Source organism: Gorilla gorilla, chromosome 2 (assembly GCF_029281585.2).
Source record: "Gorilla gorilla gorilla isolate KB3781 chromosome 2, NHGRI_mGorGor1-v2.1_pri, whole genome shotgun sequence".
In the NCBI taxonomy this organism is placed as follows: Eukaryota; Metazoa; Chordata; class Mammalia; order Primates; family Hominidae; genus Gorilla; species Gorilla gorilla.
The window spans coordinates 56,405,876-56,422,399 of record NC_086017.1 but is presented as its reverse complement, the minus strand read 5'-3'; the positions used below and the strand labels follow the sequence as shown (position 1 = coordinate 56,422,399).

Sequence of the window (16,524 nt, the reverse complement as noted above, 5' to 3'; positions counted from 1 at the left end):
GCTAATGTTTTGTATTTTTAGTAGAGACGGAGTTTCACTGTGTTAGCCAGGATGGTCTCGATCTCCTGACCTCGTGATCCACCCGCCTCGGCCTCCCAAAGTGCTGGGATTACAGGCGTGAGCCACCATGCCCGGCCTATCCTAATATTTTTCTTGTTGAAAATAGTCATGAACATAATTTTAGAAATTTAATAATCTTTCATGTGTGCCATTATTGAAAGAGTGGAATGAGGTTATTTATGAGAGAGTCAGTACGTTGAAGTGTCAATGAAGAGATTGTGATTATGAGCCTGTGGTCAGCTCCCTGATGACCCAACTCATTTTGTCTCAGTTCCAGGAGGCAACCCTCTGGTGTGGTGTGGGTTCCATTCAGATCAAGAGGTGTCGGGACAGTTTGCCAGGGCCACGAGAAGGGGGCAGGTGGTAACTAGGTAGTCCGCTTCAGAAGCAGCGGCACAGGGCCCTATGCTTGGTTTAATGCTCTGTGCTCACCATCTTGAACTTCTTAATTTTTAACAAGGTGCCCGCATTTTCATTTTGCACTAGGCTCTGCAAACTCAGTAGTGGATCCTTACTGTAAGTGATTCACTTAAATGTCTTTGGGGTTTCAGCTTTCCTCTTCCAAAGGGGCTCTCTTTGCCTATCAATTTTTTTTTTTTTTTTTTTTTTGAGATGGCGTCTCACTCTGTCACCCAGGCTGGAGTGCAGTGGTGCTATTTTGGCTCACTGCAACCTTCGCCTCCTGGGTTCAAGCGATTCTCCTTCCTCAGCCTCCCAAGTAGCTGGGATTACAAGTGCATGCCACCACACCTAGCTAATTTTTGTATTTTTAGTAGAGATGGGGTTTCACCACGTTGGCCAGGCTGGTCTCGAACTCCTGACCTCAGGTGATTCACCCGCCTTGGCCTCCCAAATTGCTGGGATTACAGGCATGAGCCACTGTGCCCGGCCCACTTTGCCTATCTTATGGTACTGTTGCATGAGATAATACTAGAGTGAAAGCACTTTTGCAAGTTAACAGCTTAACCCACACACAGGAGGGCAATGGTTGTAAAGCACATTACAAGTACCAAGTACAAAAAAGAAGGATCACTATGGACTCCATTGCTCCCTCCACCTCCCCTTCAACTGCCATGGAGTTTTCCACACCTCATCCCACCTCCACCCTGTGCTCCAGCCACTTTGCTGATGGTGCGTTGTGGTCAGCTTCTGAGGTCAGGGGACCTGTGTGTCTCGTCTTTGCCCTACCCCTCAGTGCTGAGCACCCCTCACCTGCAATGGGGGCTCAGTAACTCTCGGTGAATTAGATTTATTCAGCTGGACAAATAGCCTCCTTAAAGTCTTTAAACGCTTCTTGCTTGACACTTACAGTTTTATCCCAGAACACTTGAGCTAGGGGAGGCCTTGGACACTGAGTTCATCAATGTCATTTCAGCAGTGGAGACCTAGGGAGGTGGCGTGACTGGAAAATGGCAGGGCCTGGGCCGGAACTCAGGTGTCCCAGCTGACTGTCTTTCTCAAGCTTTTTCCCTTTCATAGACTCTTAAGAATATTTGGAAATGTGGTGCAGCAAATATTAGAGGTTTATCAAGTATTTCTAAAAGCAACTACAGACAAAGGGAAACGAAGCACAAATTTTGAAATCGAATGTATAGACAGACCTTAGGGGATGTTAAGTTGGTATGTTGCAAATAAATAATACATATTGTGGCTCTAAGTGTGAGTCTGGTTTTTTGTGTTCACTAGGATTTAATTTTAATAACATCATGAATTCACGGCAGTTTTGAAATAGGGCTAATATACTGTTGTGAAGTTGACGACAACTGCGGTATCTTTGGTTTCTTTTTGAAATGGCTGGAGTGCTGGTGGTTAAGTTTTATGCTTTCGTGTCTGCTTTCTCACTTCCTGTTTTAAAATAAATGCTTGGTTTTACACGGCTTTGTGCATACGGAGGGGCTAGTTCTGATTGATGTCATTCTTTCTATTTTAGGAGCTCCCAGATTCATTGAAGGAGCAGACACACCTGAGAGAATGGCACATAAGCAATACCCTGATTCAAATCATTCCTACATATATTGAGTTATTTCAAGCGATGAGAATTCTGGATCTGCCAAAAAACCAAATCTCACATCTTCCAGCAGAAATCGGTATGTCAACTTAGCAGGGGTCTTCGGGCCTCTGGTGTGTTAAGCAGGCAGCTGTCAGGCAGGTGACAGACACTGTGCAGACACCGTGTTTCCTCTCCAGCTTCCCCAGGAAGTGGCTGGGCAGGGCCGTTTCGAGGCTCCCCAGAGCTGCTTGTTTGCAGCATCCCTTTGGGTGGTGAGGTCGGCGTCTCGCCTGTATAACTCAGCACATAGGACACTTGCCAATTGCTCAGAAACCAGAAGTTTCATGAGTGAGCAATACTTTGTTTAGGAACTCTGTGTTTATTTTCTTTTTGTTTTAAACCTATAAACATGCAGTATGCTTATTAGAAATGTAATGTATTGCTCCTATACATTAGTCCATTGATAAATCTAGTTCAGCTTATGATGTCTTTTTTTTTTTTTTTTTCCTTGAGACAGAGTTTCGCTCTTGTTGCCCAGGCTGGAGTGCAATGGCACAATCTCGGCTCACTGCAACCTCTGCTTCCCTGGTTCAAGCGATTCTCCTGCCTCAGCCTCCCAAGTAGCTAGGATTACAGTCACGTGCCACCAGCTGATTTTGTATTTTTTTTTAAGTAGAGAAGGGGTTTCACCATGTTGACCAGGCTGGTCTCAAACTCCTGACCTCAGGTGCTCTGCCTGCCTCGGCTTCCCAAAGTGCTGGGATTACAAGCGTGAGCCACGGTAACCAGCCTGATGTCTTTTTGATGGATCAAAATTTTATAATTCTCAGTCATTATTCAGTTGTGTTATCTTAAAATGAAAATGACAGTGATCATTATTGCTTCTCTTTTTCCTGGGGTGCAAGGAGTGAAGGTCTGGAGCTGCATGGAGATCCATTCTTACACATGTGCCCTGGGACCAGTGGTTTCGCATAGTTACGTGAAAATTTACCAGAAGCCAAGACCCTGTGGGACAGGTGGCTTGTGGAGCCTCTGGTGTTCATACATGTCTTGCTGGCTGTGTCAAGACTACAAGGCTCTGACCATCCTCTTACCCAGGCCAATCTTGGGGATGTTTATGCACGTACTAACCTTGAGGGATGAGGAGACACCTGCTCCCAGGCAAAGAGCTGCCTTGCTAACCACTTGCTGTAAAAGTGGTGGGTTCCCCAAGCTCAGGGTTCTCAGCTGTGATGTATATGTGCATAGCATCTATCCAGGCCATCTGCATCACGCTTGGTAGACTTAGCTGTGAGTGCACCTCACATCAGTATGCTGTGTTGGACCAGGAGCCTCGTGTCTTCTGCCGGTATCCATGAAACAGGAATAGGCAAAACTTATTAGCTTCTAAGCAGGGTAAAATCAAATTTTAGACCCAACAAGGATAAGTACTTCTGTTTCCTTGCCTAGTTTCTGGAAAGGTAGAAAGGACCTTAGAATTTCTATGACTGAAAAGTACCATTTTTGACATGTAAGGGGTCATTTACCTCCTGCCCCTTTATTTTGCAAATTGGAGAGACCCACTGACTGAATTATTATCATTTGCATGTTACACTAAGGAACTTCTTCAGAGCCTGGGCTAGAAGCCAGATTTCACTATTTGCAGGTCATTTTTGGGCAAGCTCATGGTATATTTAAATAACTGGATAGAGTTTCTGAGGACTGAGTTACTTTTAAAAACCCTTTTTAGGCTGGAGGCGGTGGCTCATGCCTGGAATCCCAGCGTTTTGGGAGGCTGAGGCAGGCAGATCACTTGAGCCTAGGAGTTTGAGACCAGCCCGGGCAACATGGCAAAACTTCATCTCTACAAAAAGTAAAACATTAGCCAGGCATGATGGCATGTGCCTGTGGGAGGATCGCTTGAGCCCAGGAAGTTGAGACTGCAGTGAGCGGTGATGGCACCAGCCATCACTCCAGCCTGGGTTACAGGGTGAGACCCTGTCTCAAAACAAACAAACAACCCTTTTCAAGTAGAAAGGTTCTGTCCTTATACATTTGAGAAGCCACAGTGGTTGACCTAGACTCGGGGATCCTTGCCATCGTGCCACCTGGGCTTGGGAATCCAGTGGTTGGCAGCAAGATAGATGGGGTATTAAGCATGGAGCTGTCAAAAGGTGGGGCATCAGAGCATCACCATGGGATGAGTCATGCTCACAGTTGTCTGAAATGTCATCAGAGGTGCTCCATTTAATATGTATCTTTGTTCATCTCTTGAAATGTCTTCCTTGAAATTATTGCCAGCCAGATTAACACCTGTTCTTTTTTAACTTCCCACACTACACCAATGTACTATTCATTCTTTTCTTGTGAGCCAGTTTGATTTGAGCAGTGGTTTTCACCCTGGCTACACCTTAGAATCCCCCAAAGAGCCTTAAAAATCTAAACGCCCAAGATCCACTGCAGACCAATTCCATAGGAATCTCTGGGTACAGGGCCAGGAATCAGCATTTAACAAACTCCCTACATGATTCCCATGTGCAGCCACGGTTGAGACCACTGGTGGGGGAGTGAGGATGTTATCCTTGCACACTCGGAGGAGGAGAAGAGATTGGTGGGTGAGGGGTATCCGTGGGGGACCAATGTGGGATTGGGACACTATACTTAATCTCTCTGCTCTTCAGTTTCTTCATCCGTAAAGTGGGGATAATAGTTGTTGCTGTCATTTAGTGGTTGCGAGGATTAGATAAGGCAATAAACACCAACATATTGGGTACATAGTTGTTATTCCAAGCGATTATTCAAGTGATTATTCCAAGGCACTCGAATCCTGTTGGAGACATGATGTCATCCCCACAGACCTCATTCATGTGCAGGGAAAACTATTCAAACATTCTAGAAAAGTGTTAAATGTAAAATCAAGCCTCTCAGCAAGCGCTAAGTTTCCTGGGTATTCACACTGTACATACACTCATGCTCTTCTATAGACCTACGTTGTAGCTGTCTATTTATAAACAGACATGTAACCATGCATGTTAAATATACTTACACACATGGGCTTACACTGTGTTCTTCAGTCTGTGCCTCACATGTTTCCCCCGATCACACCATGAAGGCGGAGGTGGACTCTAGGATCAGGCTGCCTGGGTCTTCGACTTACTGGAAGGTCACCTTGAGCAAGTCATTTACTCGTTTTCAGTTTCCTCATCTGTAAAATGGGGATAATAATAGTACCTAGTTCACAGGGTTGTTGTGAGGATGAAATAGATAATACATAGAAAGCATTTAGAGTAGGTGAATCCCTGGCATTCACTAGCCATTATTATTATTATTGCTATTATTAGCATCATCTTTATGTTAGTGTTATTTTTCAGTATCAGAACATCTAAACCTTCCCCATTCTCCCTAGTAGCTGAGTGATGATTATGGCATGATTTATTTAACTTGTTCCCAAAATATTTTAAAATTAAACTTAGTGAACTGAAGACTGACCTAAGGTTCTGAAGACACAGATGTTATCTAACTTTGAGTAACTTGAGCACATACTTTAATTTTTTAAATCTTAGTATTCTCATTTGTAGGATAAGGGGTCAGAATGATCTTTAAAATATCTGCCACCTCTAAAATTCTCTAGTTGAATTTTTCTGTGAGTTAAACTATGGGAAGGAGGGGGACAATAAATCTCAGAGGCTTTAATACTCTTTCTATACCAGATTTAAGTCATATATGTATTTTATCCAACTTATAATTTTCAGTCTATTTCAAATCAACGGAATATAATTTATCCAAATACATCCATAACTTAGGCAAAGACAGACGATTCCCTTCTCACATGGCTGAGACATATATCATATCTCCAGTTTGGAAATTCTTATGACACGTGAGTATCACAATTTTTCATCATTATATAGGAAATCTTAAGAAAAGAACACAATAATAAAAAGGGAGATGTTCTTAGAATGATTTACATAAGGTTGTCACCCTAATTTTCTTCTAGTACTTGCTTCTTGATACCCTGAGTTATTAACATGGAGTATTTTGAACAAATCCTCTTTTTTACCAAACAGAAGTATTGAGGGCATCTAGAATAAATCGATTTTCACATGTGGGGCAAAATGAAAAGAAATGAAAATATATTAGTTCAGGGCATGTTTCTCTCCTAGAGGAGCAGATATAGCTCCTTACAAACTAGGGACAAATGAAGAAACACTCAGCTGCAGGATCTGATGCTCAAGCATAGTGAGGAACGTGGGAATGAACAAAGGATTTTTAGCTCTTTTATGTTGAGCAGCTGAATTTTGTAAAGGAGGTGGGGTTTGATCTCTTATCATATTGTCTTTAGATCTACTGAGGGCTGATGAAGGGGAGGAGTCAGGGAGGTGTGATTACTAGACAGGGTATTCTTTTTCTCATTATTAGAGCAGTTATTTTTGACATTTGACATCAAGGAATTAAGAATGACAATGAGTGGTGCTCTTAACTTCTTTGTGAAACTCCCAAGAAATTATCATTATATGGATTTAAAATAGCTAATTATTGGAATTACAGATGATCCCAATTTACAATGGTTAGATGTAAGGTTTTTCGGATTTTTGATGGTGTGAAAGTGGTGTGCATTTAGTAGAAACTGTACTTTGTTCCTAGAAGGGTGCGGCTGCTAGAAAGAAAGAAAGAAAGAAAAGAAAGAAAGAAAGGAAAAGAAAAGAAAAGAAAAGAAAGAAAACAAAAAAGAAAAGAAAAGAGCAGCACTATTTACAATAGTAAAGACTTGGAACCAACCCAAATGCCCATCAATGATAGACTGGATAAAGAAAATGTGGCACATATACACCATGGAATACTATGCAGCCATAAAAAGGAGGAGTTTGTGTCCTTTGCAGAGACATGGATGAAGCTGGAAGCCATCATTCTCAGCAAACTAACACAAGGAACAGAAAACCAAACACCGCATGTTCTCACTCACAGTGGGAGTTGAACAATGAGAACACATGGACACAGGGAGGGAACATCACACACTGGGCCTGTTGGGGGCTGGTGGGGAAAGGAGAGGGAGAACATTAGGACAAATACCTAATACGTGTGGGGCTTAAAACCTAGATGATGTGTTGATAGGTGCAGCAAACCACCATGGCACATGTATACCTATATAAGAAACCTGCATGTTCTGCATATGTATCCCAGAACTTAAAGTAAAACAAAAAAAATTAAAAAAAAAGAAAAGAAGGAAGGAAGAAAGGAAGGGAAAGAAAGAGAAGGAAAGAAAGAAGAAAGAAAGACAGAGAGAGAAAGAAAAAGAAAGAAAGAAAGAAAGAAACAAAGAAGAGAGAGGGAGGGAGGGAGAGAAGGAGGAAGGAAGGAAGGAAGGAAGGAAGGAAGGAAGGAAGGAAGGAAACTGTGAGTACCTATACAAACATTCTGCTTTTCATTTTCAATGCAGTAGTCTATTTATTACAGGAGACATTCAACACTTTATTATAAAACAGGCTTTATGTTGGATGATTTTGCCCAACTGTAGGCTAATTTAAGTGTTCTCAGCACATTTAAGGTAGGCTAGGTGAAGCTACAATGTTTGATAGGTTAGGTGTATTAAATGCATTTTTGACTTATGATATTTTCAACTTATGATGGGCTTATTGAGGTGTAATTCCATCGTAAGTTAGGGAGAATCTGTATTTAAACATTTTTACTCAAATATTGTAGGATATGGTAATTCCTTAAGCTGCTCCTTGGGCTCTAGAAACAAGGAGCCTCTATAGAATTCACTGTGCTCCAGTTGCAATTATCTTCCCCTTACTGGAAATTAGGTCTGAGGGCTTTGGGAGAACAGGGAGTAGGTAGCCAGCTTCATTTCAGTTGGAAAAGATCCCTGGGCATTTCAAGAAAGAATAGACAAATCACTTATTTAAAAATATGACACACTGAAGGCATGAGCCTTAAAAGTTTTGTTTCAGATTCTGTAATGTTGGACCCTTATCACACTGAAAAACTCTGTGATTTCCAGAACCTCGGGGTCATGATGCTACAAGATAATGTTCATCAGATACACCCCCCAAAACCCAAATACTAAATTATGTTTAGTTCCTTCCCCATCATTATTTACAGAGCTGTTTACTTCTTAGTTTTGTTTTTTGTTCTTAAAAGACCTTAAACGACCTATTCAATGGATGTTAACTTTTTCTGATGACAGGTTGTTTGAAGAACCTGAAAGAACTCAATGTGAGTTTCAACTATCTGAAGAGCATTCCTCCAGAATTGGGAGATTGTGAAAATCTAGAGAGACTGGATTGTTCTGGAAATCTAGAATTAATGGAGCTGCCCTTTGAAGTAAGAGATAAAAATTTCTGTACTACGGTTCACTTTTATTTGGTTTATGACATAGAATGGTCTATAATATGGCAAGAAGTTTTAACATATGAAATCTATCTTTATTATATCACCTTTTCCTGACATTTCAATCACCGTATACTGGTCTTTAAAAACTTTTTTTTTTTGAGGTGGAGTCTTGCTCTGTCACCCAGGCTGCAGTGCAATGGTGTAATCTCAGCTCACTGCAGGTTTTGCCTCCTGGGTTCAAGCAATTCTCCTGCCTCAGCCTCCTGAGTAGCTGGGACTACAGGTGCACACCACCACATCTGGCTAATTTTTGTATTTTTAGTAGAGGTGGGGTTTCACTATGTAGGCCAGGCTGTTCTCTAACTCCTGACTTCAGGTGATCCACCTGCCTTGGCCTCCCAGAGTGCTGGGATTACAGGCGTAAGCCACCGCACCTGCCCTTCTTTAAAAACATTTTATACTATGTCAGAACCCGAATTTAAGTTTAGAAATGCTATCAAAGGAAAACCAGGCAAAATTTCACACAAGAAATTTTTATTTAATGCTTGTTGATGCTTGTAATATAAGATGCCTGTTGTCTCTAATGCAGATCCTGATTTATATATCCACAATGGTAAAGTTGAAAATAAAAGGGGTAAAATTTTTTATATACTCATAGCAAAACTTGTGGATGATTAAAATAGTCCTACAGATAGGATTTAAGAAATCCACTAATTTAAAAATATTCATTAGTTTCTTTTGGCCTGTATTCATGGAAAAATGATTTTAAATCATTTTCTGATAAAGTGGAGCACATAAAAGTGAACAATTTTTAATGCCAAATTAAACTCAATAAGCATCTCGTGCTGGAGCGAGAGAAGGATCTCACAATCCTACTGGTAGTGAATGGGCTAAACATGGTGATTGCTGGTGACAAGGCAGTGGACACCGATTGCCATCCTAGAAGGGACATTATTTTCCTTTCCTGAATGCTGCAGGGTAGGAGGAAGTGGCTGCTTCTAAGCTGTTAGCACCCATTCTACCCTAGGAGATGCACAGCAGGGGTCCTGGTGAGGGTGCATAGCCAGGGGTCATGGTTCCCCGCACAGATCCACTCATCTCCCAGTCTTTTCCAGTTCAGGCAATGGCTCAATCTTCACACAGATGTTAAGGCTGGAAGTAAATTAAGTCATCCTCTCTTCTCCCATGTGCCATATCCAATCCATAAATAAATCCTGTTAAGCATGCCCTCCAGAATATATTCTGTCTAACCGTTCTCATCACCTTCCCACTGCCACCCTGGTCAAGACAGTGTTGTCTGTCATCTGGACTGGGGCAACAGCCTCCCTGTTTGCTTCTCTGCCCCTTCTTCTACCTTTTCCTCCTTTATTGAAGTGTAATCTACATACCATATGACTCACCCATTACAAGTGTACAGATTCAAATTTAGGCCATTTCCATCACTCCTCCCCCACCCACTACCCCCAATTCTCTCTTGCTCCTTTGATATGAATCCCCATTCCCACTCCCAGGACTAGGCAACATGGGAGGTGGAGGCTGAGATCTCTCCACTGCACTCCAGCCTGTGTGACAGAGTGAAACTCCATCTCAAAAAAAAAAAATCTAACTATAATTGTTGAATTGTCTCTTTGTCCTTTTAATTCCATCAGTTTTTACTTCATATATTTTACGTTGTTAGTTGCATGTACATTTATGATTCTTGTATCTTCCTGACATACATCAGGGGAGCTCCTGCTATTGACCCTTTTATTATTATGAAATGTCCTTCTTTATCCTTAATGATATTATTTCTTAAATATAATTTGTCTGATATTAATATAATCACTCTAACTCTCTTGTAGTTATGTTTTACATGATGATATGGTGATATGGTTTGGCTTTGTCCCCACCCAAATATCATCTTGAATTGCAGCTCCCATAATTCCCACACGTCGTGGGAGGGACCTGGTGGGAGGTAATTGAGATCTGGTGGTTTTATAAATGGGAGTTCCTCTGCATAAGCTCTCTTTTTGCCTGCTGCCATGTAAGACGTGCCTTCGCTTCTCCTTTGCCTTCCACCATGATTGTGATTCCTCCCCAGCAATGTGGACCTATGAATCCATTAAACCTCTTTTCTTTATAAATTACCCAGTATTGGTTATGTCTTTTTTTGTGTGCAGTGGCATAATCTCAGCTCACTGCAACCTCCACTATCCGGGTTCAAGTAATTCTCCTGCCTCAGCCTCCCAAGTAGTTGGGATTACAGGTGTGCACCAGCACATCTGGTTAATTTTTGTATTTTTAGTAGAGACGGGGTTTTGCCATGGTGTCCAGGCTGGTCTTGAACTTCTGGGCTCAAGCAATCTGTCCACCTCAGCCTCCCAAAGTGCTAGAATTACAGGCATGAGCAACCACGCCCAGCTTGCACTGATAATTTATAGCAATATAAAATCCTGGAAGGCAGCCGCAGTGTATTATTTATCTTAACTTCTCTACATGTGCACGGTGAATGACACATCCGAGGTGCTCCAAAATACATACTGTATTGATCTGCTTTGCATATATTCATAGAAATGCCTTTGGGGAAGAAATATCCATCTTAAAATTATTAGTTGAACTTAATTCCCACTCTTATAAAAGTAATTAGAACATTTTGTTATTCATTTCTAGTTAAGTAATTTGAAGCAAGTTACATTTGTAGATATCTCAGCAAACAAGTTTTCCAGTGTCCCAATCTGTGTCCTGCGGATGTCGAATTTGCAGTGGTTGGATATCAGCAGCAATAACCTGACCGACCTGCCGCAAGATATAGACAGGTAGCTACTTGCATTCTAAGGTGAGGTGTATATATTAGTTACTAACGCTTCAAACACTGTTAACATTTGAAACATGTATAGTACATGAATGTTCTTTGGAATCAACTAATTTTCCAGAGTTTCCTTTCCAGGAAATCAGTTTCCGAGGAAATTATAGAATAAGACAATTTCCAGTCTGCATCATACATGTATGTGTTTATGTGCATTTGAACACCTCTTCATTGTCTTGATGAACTTTAATTTGCTTTAGTCTCCATAGAATGGCACCACTAACTTTCCTTCACTCTACAGAAGTGGAAAAGTTAATTTATTAAGTATAGAATAGAAACATATCACTGTATGTTTAGAATATCAATGAGGACAAATTTTATTAGTTTCATTTATTGATTCATTATACATAAACTTTCAAACAAAATTGATATGCTTAGCCAGGTTTTCAAATTATATTCTTTCAAATTAAAAATATACATATTTTTAAATTTTTATTTTTTGTTCAGGCAGGGTCTTGCTTTGTTTCCCAGGCTGGTCTCAAACTCCTGGGTGCAAGCAGTCCTTCTGCCTTGGCCTCTCAAAGTTCTGGGATTACAGGCATGAGCCGCTGTGCCTGGCCCAAATTATATTCTTGCAGCTATTTCATGTTTTTTAAAGTAAGAATTATCATGTAAGTTTCAGTCATTCACTTATAATATTATTAGACTCCTGTATGGCAAGCCTAGAGAATGGGATGGGTTTAAAGTGGTAAATGAAACACAATCTCTGGCATCCTGGGATCTACAATTTTTTTTTTTTTTGAGACGGAGTCCTGCTAGCTGCCCAGGCTGGAGTGCAGTAGTGCAGTCATGGCTCACTGCAGCCTCGACTGCTTGGGCTTAAGCAATTCCTCACCTCAGCCTCCCAAGTAGCTGGGGCCACAGATGTGTGCCATCATGCCTGGCTAATTTTTTAAAATAATTATTTGTAGAGATAAGGTCTTGCTATATTACCCAGGCTGGTCTTGAATTCCTGGACTCAAGCGATCCTCCTGCCTCAGCCTCCCAAAGTGCTGGGATTACAGGCATGAACCACCGTGCCTGGCCTACAATCTTTTTTATAAAGAAACACAAGCAAGCTATGATGACACAGAGGCCAGCAATGGCTTAGGCCTGAGTGCCATCTTGTAAGACTTTTTTTTATTCCTGGTACATGTGATGTGTATTGATGCTTTCTAGGCTTTTGAGGCTAAGAGGGAATCTTTTAGTTTGCAACATGGGAACTTTATGAAATATTTGTATGATAATCCAAAGTTTTGGAAATAAATGAAAGAAAAATTCCCAGGGGGAGGCCACTGAGTTAGAATAAAATGGAAAACAGAATAAGACATATTTGGAACATATTTTGCTCATTTACTTTTCACTCCACAGTTGCCTTCCTGTTTTAAAGTTGGAAGACGTGATGAGAGAAGGATAATAACTGGGCTTTAAAGATATACAAGAGGAGGCTGGGCACAGTGGCTCTTGCCTGTAATCCTAGCACTTTGGGAGGCCAAGGAAGGAGGATTGCTTAAAGCCAGGAGTTCAAGACAAGCCTAGGCAACATAGTGAGACCCCGTCTTTCTCATTAAAAAAAAAAAAAGTGTACCAAAGGAAGTACATTGCTAAAATCTGTTTATTCTCATTTCAATTGTAGTATGATTGCCTTCCCATGCCCTGTTAACCCTTGTAAATGCAGTAGACACTCGGAAGGGACATACTGATGTTTGAGGCTCCATCATGGCCTAGTGTGTATTGTGCAGTATGCTTATCCCGCTGCTATAGCTGTGTCTTCAACTGGTGATTAAGTCAGTAAAAACTTACAAAAAAATCACGTCACCTGGCATGACTTTAGTTATTTAAAACTTAGGCAGAGCATAGTGGCTCATGCCTGTAATCTCAACACTTTGGGAGGCTGAGGCGGGCAGACTGCTTGAGCCCAGGAGTTCAAGACCAGCCTGGGCACTATGGCAAGACCCTCTGTCTCTACAAAAAATACAAAAAATAATTAGCCGGGCATGGTGGCATGTGCCTGTAGTCCTAGTTACTCAGGAGTCTGAGGTGGGAGGATCATTTGAGCCCAGGCAGTTGAGGCTGCAGTGAGCTGAGATTGTACCACTGCACTCCAACCTGGGCAACATAATAACACCCTGTCACAAAAGAAAAGGAAGAACAAAACTTAGAATAAGTTGGTTCTCATAAAGGTCACATGTATAAAATAAAGTAGGGACTTCCTATTAGAATTTATTTGTAATTCGTGTTGGTTTTCTTAGCTATGATGCTAAGTCCAGTGCTATGATTGTTTTTACCTCTTCTTAGGCTAGAGGAGCTGCAGAGCTTTCTCTTGTATAAAAACAAGTTGACCTACCTTCCCTATTCCATGCTGAACCTGAAGAAGCTCACTCTGTTAGTCGTCAGTGGGGACCATTTGGTGGAGCTCCCAACTGCCCTTTGTGACTCGTCCACACCTTTAAAGTGAGTAGCCCAGAAATCCCAGTAGACACACTCAGACACAGGTAAGGAGTGAGAAGTACCAGAGCCTGGGCAGCTGTCTCAGGACCCGGATTAGATGGCTCTCGTACTCTGAGAACCTGATCCCAAATCACAGAAGTTCTGGTGACTTTTTACAGGATTTTGGAGTTTGTGGCATATGACACGAGGAAGAGGCATAGGGTTCAGAGGATTTCTGCACAAATGCATGCTGGTTGATGGTGTTGCGGGACATATGTCCAGGGCCTGTGATCTCTTGCTCAGTGCACACGTCGCTGCTGGCCTGGAGGGGTCAGCAGATGTTGAAAGGACCCTCCCTGGTTGCTTCACCCTTCTTTAGGTTTCCTTAAGTGAACCTATAAACCACCCACAACTAAGAAAAACCATCCATGCAAATGTACTCCAAACAGCCTCCAATCTGGAGATGTGGAAGTGGAATTGAAAAGTCCTGGCTCCGCCCTCCCCTGAAATGACTCCAAGGCAGCTGATGGCTCCCTGGCAGCACATCCTCCCAGAATCTGGAGCTTTGGGGTCCCCCCATTAATTCTACCATTTTTGTCCATCCCTAGCGGTTTGGGCCCTCCCCACATTATTCACACGAGGCTGCTCTAGTAAGAGCCATCTTCTCTCTGTCCAGAGACCTATTGGCCTTGAACACCAGGTGGCTGTTAACACAACCACTAGCGAGAATATTTCCCCAGGACTCCTAGTTCTTCAGTGGTAAGTGCTTACTATCAGCAGAGTTCAATCTTATCTTCCTGTCCTTGCAATAAATGCATGGCAAACAAATAAAGGTTTGACTGCTGGAAAGAAAGAGACCAATTCCATATCTGTATAAGCACAAGATAAACAGGGTGTAAGACATCTCACGCATGCCCTACTCTGCTCCTTCCACTAGAATAGGTCTTCCACTGTGCTTGGCTGTGTGTGGAATATTGTTTGAATAAGAAGAGGACCACTGGTGAGAGGGGTAGCAGGACTCCTTCCTAGAGCCTCTTCCACATCCATCTCCTGGAAGCAGGCTTGGCAGCTTCATGTCTCATAGCAGTCAGGGTAAACCTGTCTGCTTATAGGACTCAGACATCTAAGAGAATCAGATGGAAGCTCTTTGAATTATTGAAATTTCAATAAAAAGAATAGATAACAGGTTTGCATAAATATTTAATAGCTTACTGATTCTTAGAAATAACCTGTAGAAGTTCAAGACCAGCCTGGCCAACAAGGTGAAACCCCGTCTCTACTAAAAATACAAAAAATTAACTGGGCACAGTGACGGGCACCTGTAATCCCCGCTACTCAGGAGGCTGAGGCAGGAGAATCGCTTGAAATCGGGAGGCGGAATTTGCAATAAGCCGAGGTTGCGCCACTGCAGTACAGCCTGGCGACAGAGCTAGACTCCATCAAAAAAAGAAAAAAAAAAAAAAGAAAAAAAGGAAATAACCTGTAGAAAAATAGTGGAAGAAATGATGACATTAATAATAATAACCAAAAATCTAAAATATCTAGGAAAACCTCTAGTGAAAATAGTTCTCTTACATGAAGAGTATTAAACAGTCTTCCCAAAGAATAATAAAGAAGTCTTGAATATTTGAAAAAGGTATAATGTATCTTTTCTGGGTGAAAAGGCGGTGAAGATGTGATTTCTTCCAAAAATTATACTTAAGTGTAATATAATTCCAATCATAACTCTAATGGAATTTCTTTTTTGGAGCTTGAAAAATGGATTTGACAGTATATGTGGAAGGACAAAAGCTAAGGACAGTAATAATAATTTTAGAAAACAAGAGTAATGTGACAGAACTTGCCTTATCAAGGATTATAGTGTGGCCAGGCACAGTGGCTCATGCCTGTAACCTAACCATTTGTGAGGGTGAGGCAGGAGGATTGCTTTAGCTCAGGAGTTCGAGATCGGTGTGGGTAACATAGCGAGATACTGTCTCTACAAAAAATTAAGAAATTAGCCAGGCATGGTGATATGCCTCTGTAGTCCTAGGTACTTGGGAGGCTGAGGCAGGGGGACTGCTTGAGCCCAGGAGTTTGATGTTACAGTGAGTCATGATTTCACTGCTGCATTCCAACCTGAGCAACACAGCAAGACCCTGTCTAAAAAAAAAAAAGGGCCTGGCATGGTGGCATGTGCCTGTAGTCCCAGCTACCTGGGTGGCTGAGGTGCAAGGGTCGCTTGAGCTTGGGAGGTCGAGGCTGCAGTGAGCCATGATTGTGCACCACTGCACTGCAGCCTGGATGATAGAGCAAGACTCTATCTAAAAAAAAAAAAAAAAGAAAAAAAAGAATTACAGTACATTTAGAAGGGGTGACCTCAAAATGATGCCATGCTGGGCAATGATTTATAGGTGAGTTATTAGAAGAGAATAGGTAGTCCTGAAATCAATGCTAATACATGATATAGGAATTTTCATAAGCAACTGGGGAAAGTATGAATGACTTCATATGGTATGAAGAAACTGGCTAGTGATAAAGCCTGTTCTTCACTTTATAGCATAAGAAATCTTGGAGTACATCGCTATATATGCCATATATAGTTAATATCACAAATATATGGTGTAAATAGCATATAGAAAGAAAACTAGACCAAGAGACAAGATAAATATAAAAAGAAAGTTATTAAAAGAATAAGGAATGCCATGTTAATCATGATGGCTTGATCCCTTTTAACGCTTATACACTTATCCTTTATAACAGCCTATTAAAATGAAAGGAAAAAATTTAAAATATGAGAAATCTCAACATTTTTATGAGATACATCAAGTAGACAGAATATAACTCATTGAAGAAAGTAAGGTGGAACAAACCAAATCCCAGAGAACAAGCCGAGGTGCAGGCCACTCTGTCCTGAAGATGTTGGTGGCCA

At 41.5% G+C, this 16,524-nt stretch overlaps 1 protein-coding gene across 2 annotated transcripts in view; it reads left to right on the top strand.

Moving 5' to 3' along the window:
* The window catches only part of LRRC2 (leucine rich repeat containing 2), a 50,343-nt gene that overhangs the window by 25,298 nt on the left and 8,521 nt on the right, over positions 1 to 16,524 (top strand). The window contains exons 4-8 of one of the 2 annotated variants that reach the window (XM_055382192.1): positions 1,991 to 2,147; positions 8,214 to 8,350; positions 11,009 to 11,154; positions 13,482 to 13,637; positions 14,290 to 14,366. In XM_055382192.1, the coding sequence (XP_055238167.1) occupies positions 1,991 to 2,147; positions 8,214 to 8,350; positions 11,009 to 11,154; positions 13,482 to 13,637; positions 14,290 to 14,362 (669 nt within the window). In that variant the 3' untranslated portion in view covers positions 14,363 to 14,366. Of the gene's footprint in view, positions 1 to 1,990; positions 2,148 to 8,213; positions 8,351 to 11,008; positions 11,155 to 13,481; positions 13,638 to 14,289; positions 14,367 to 16,524 lie in introns of those variants that run through there. The other variant, XM_019024647.4, reaches the window with a different exon arrangement.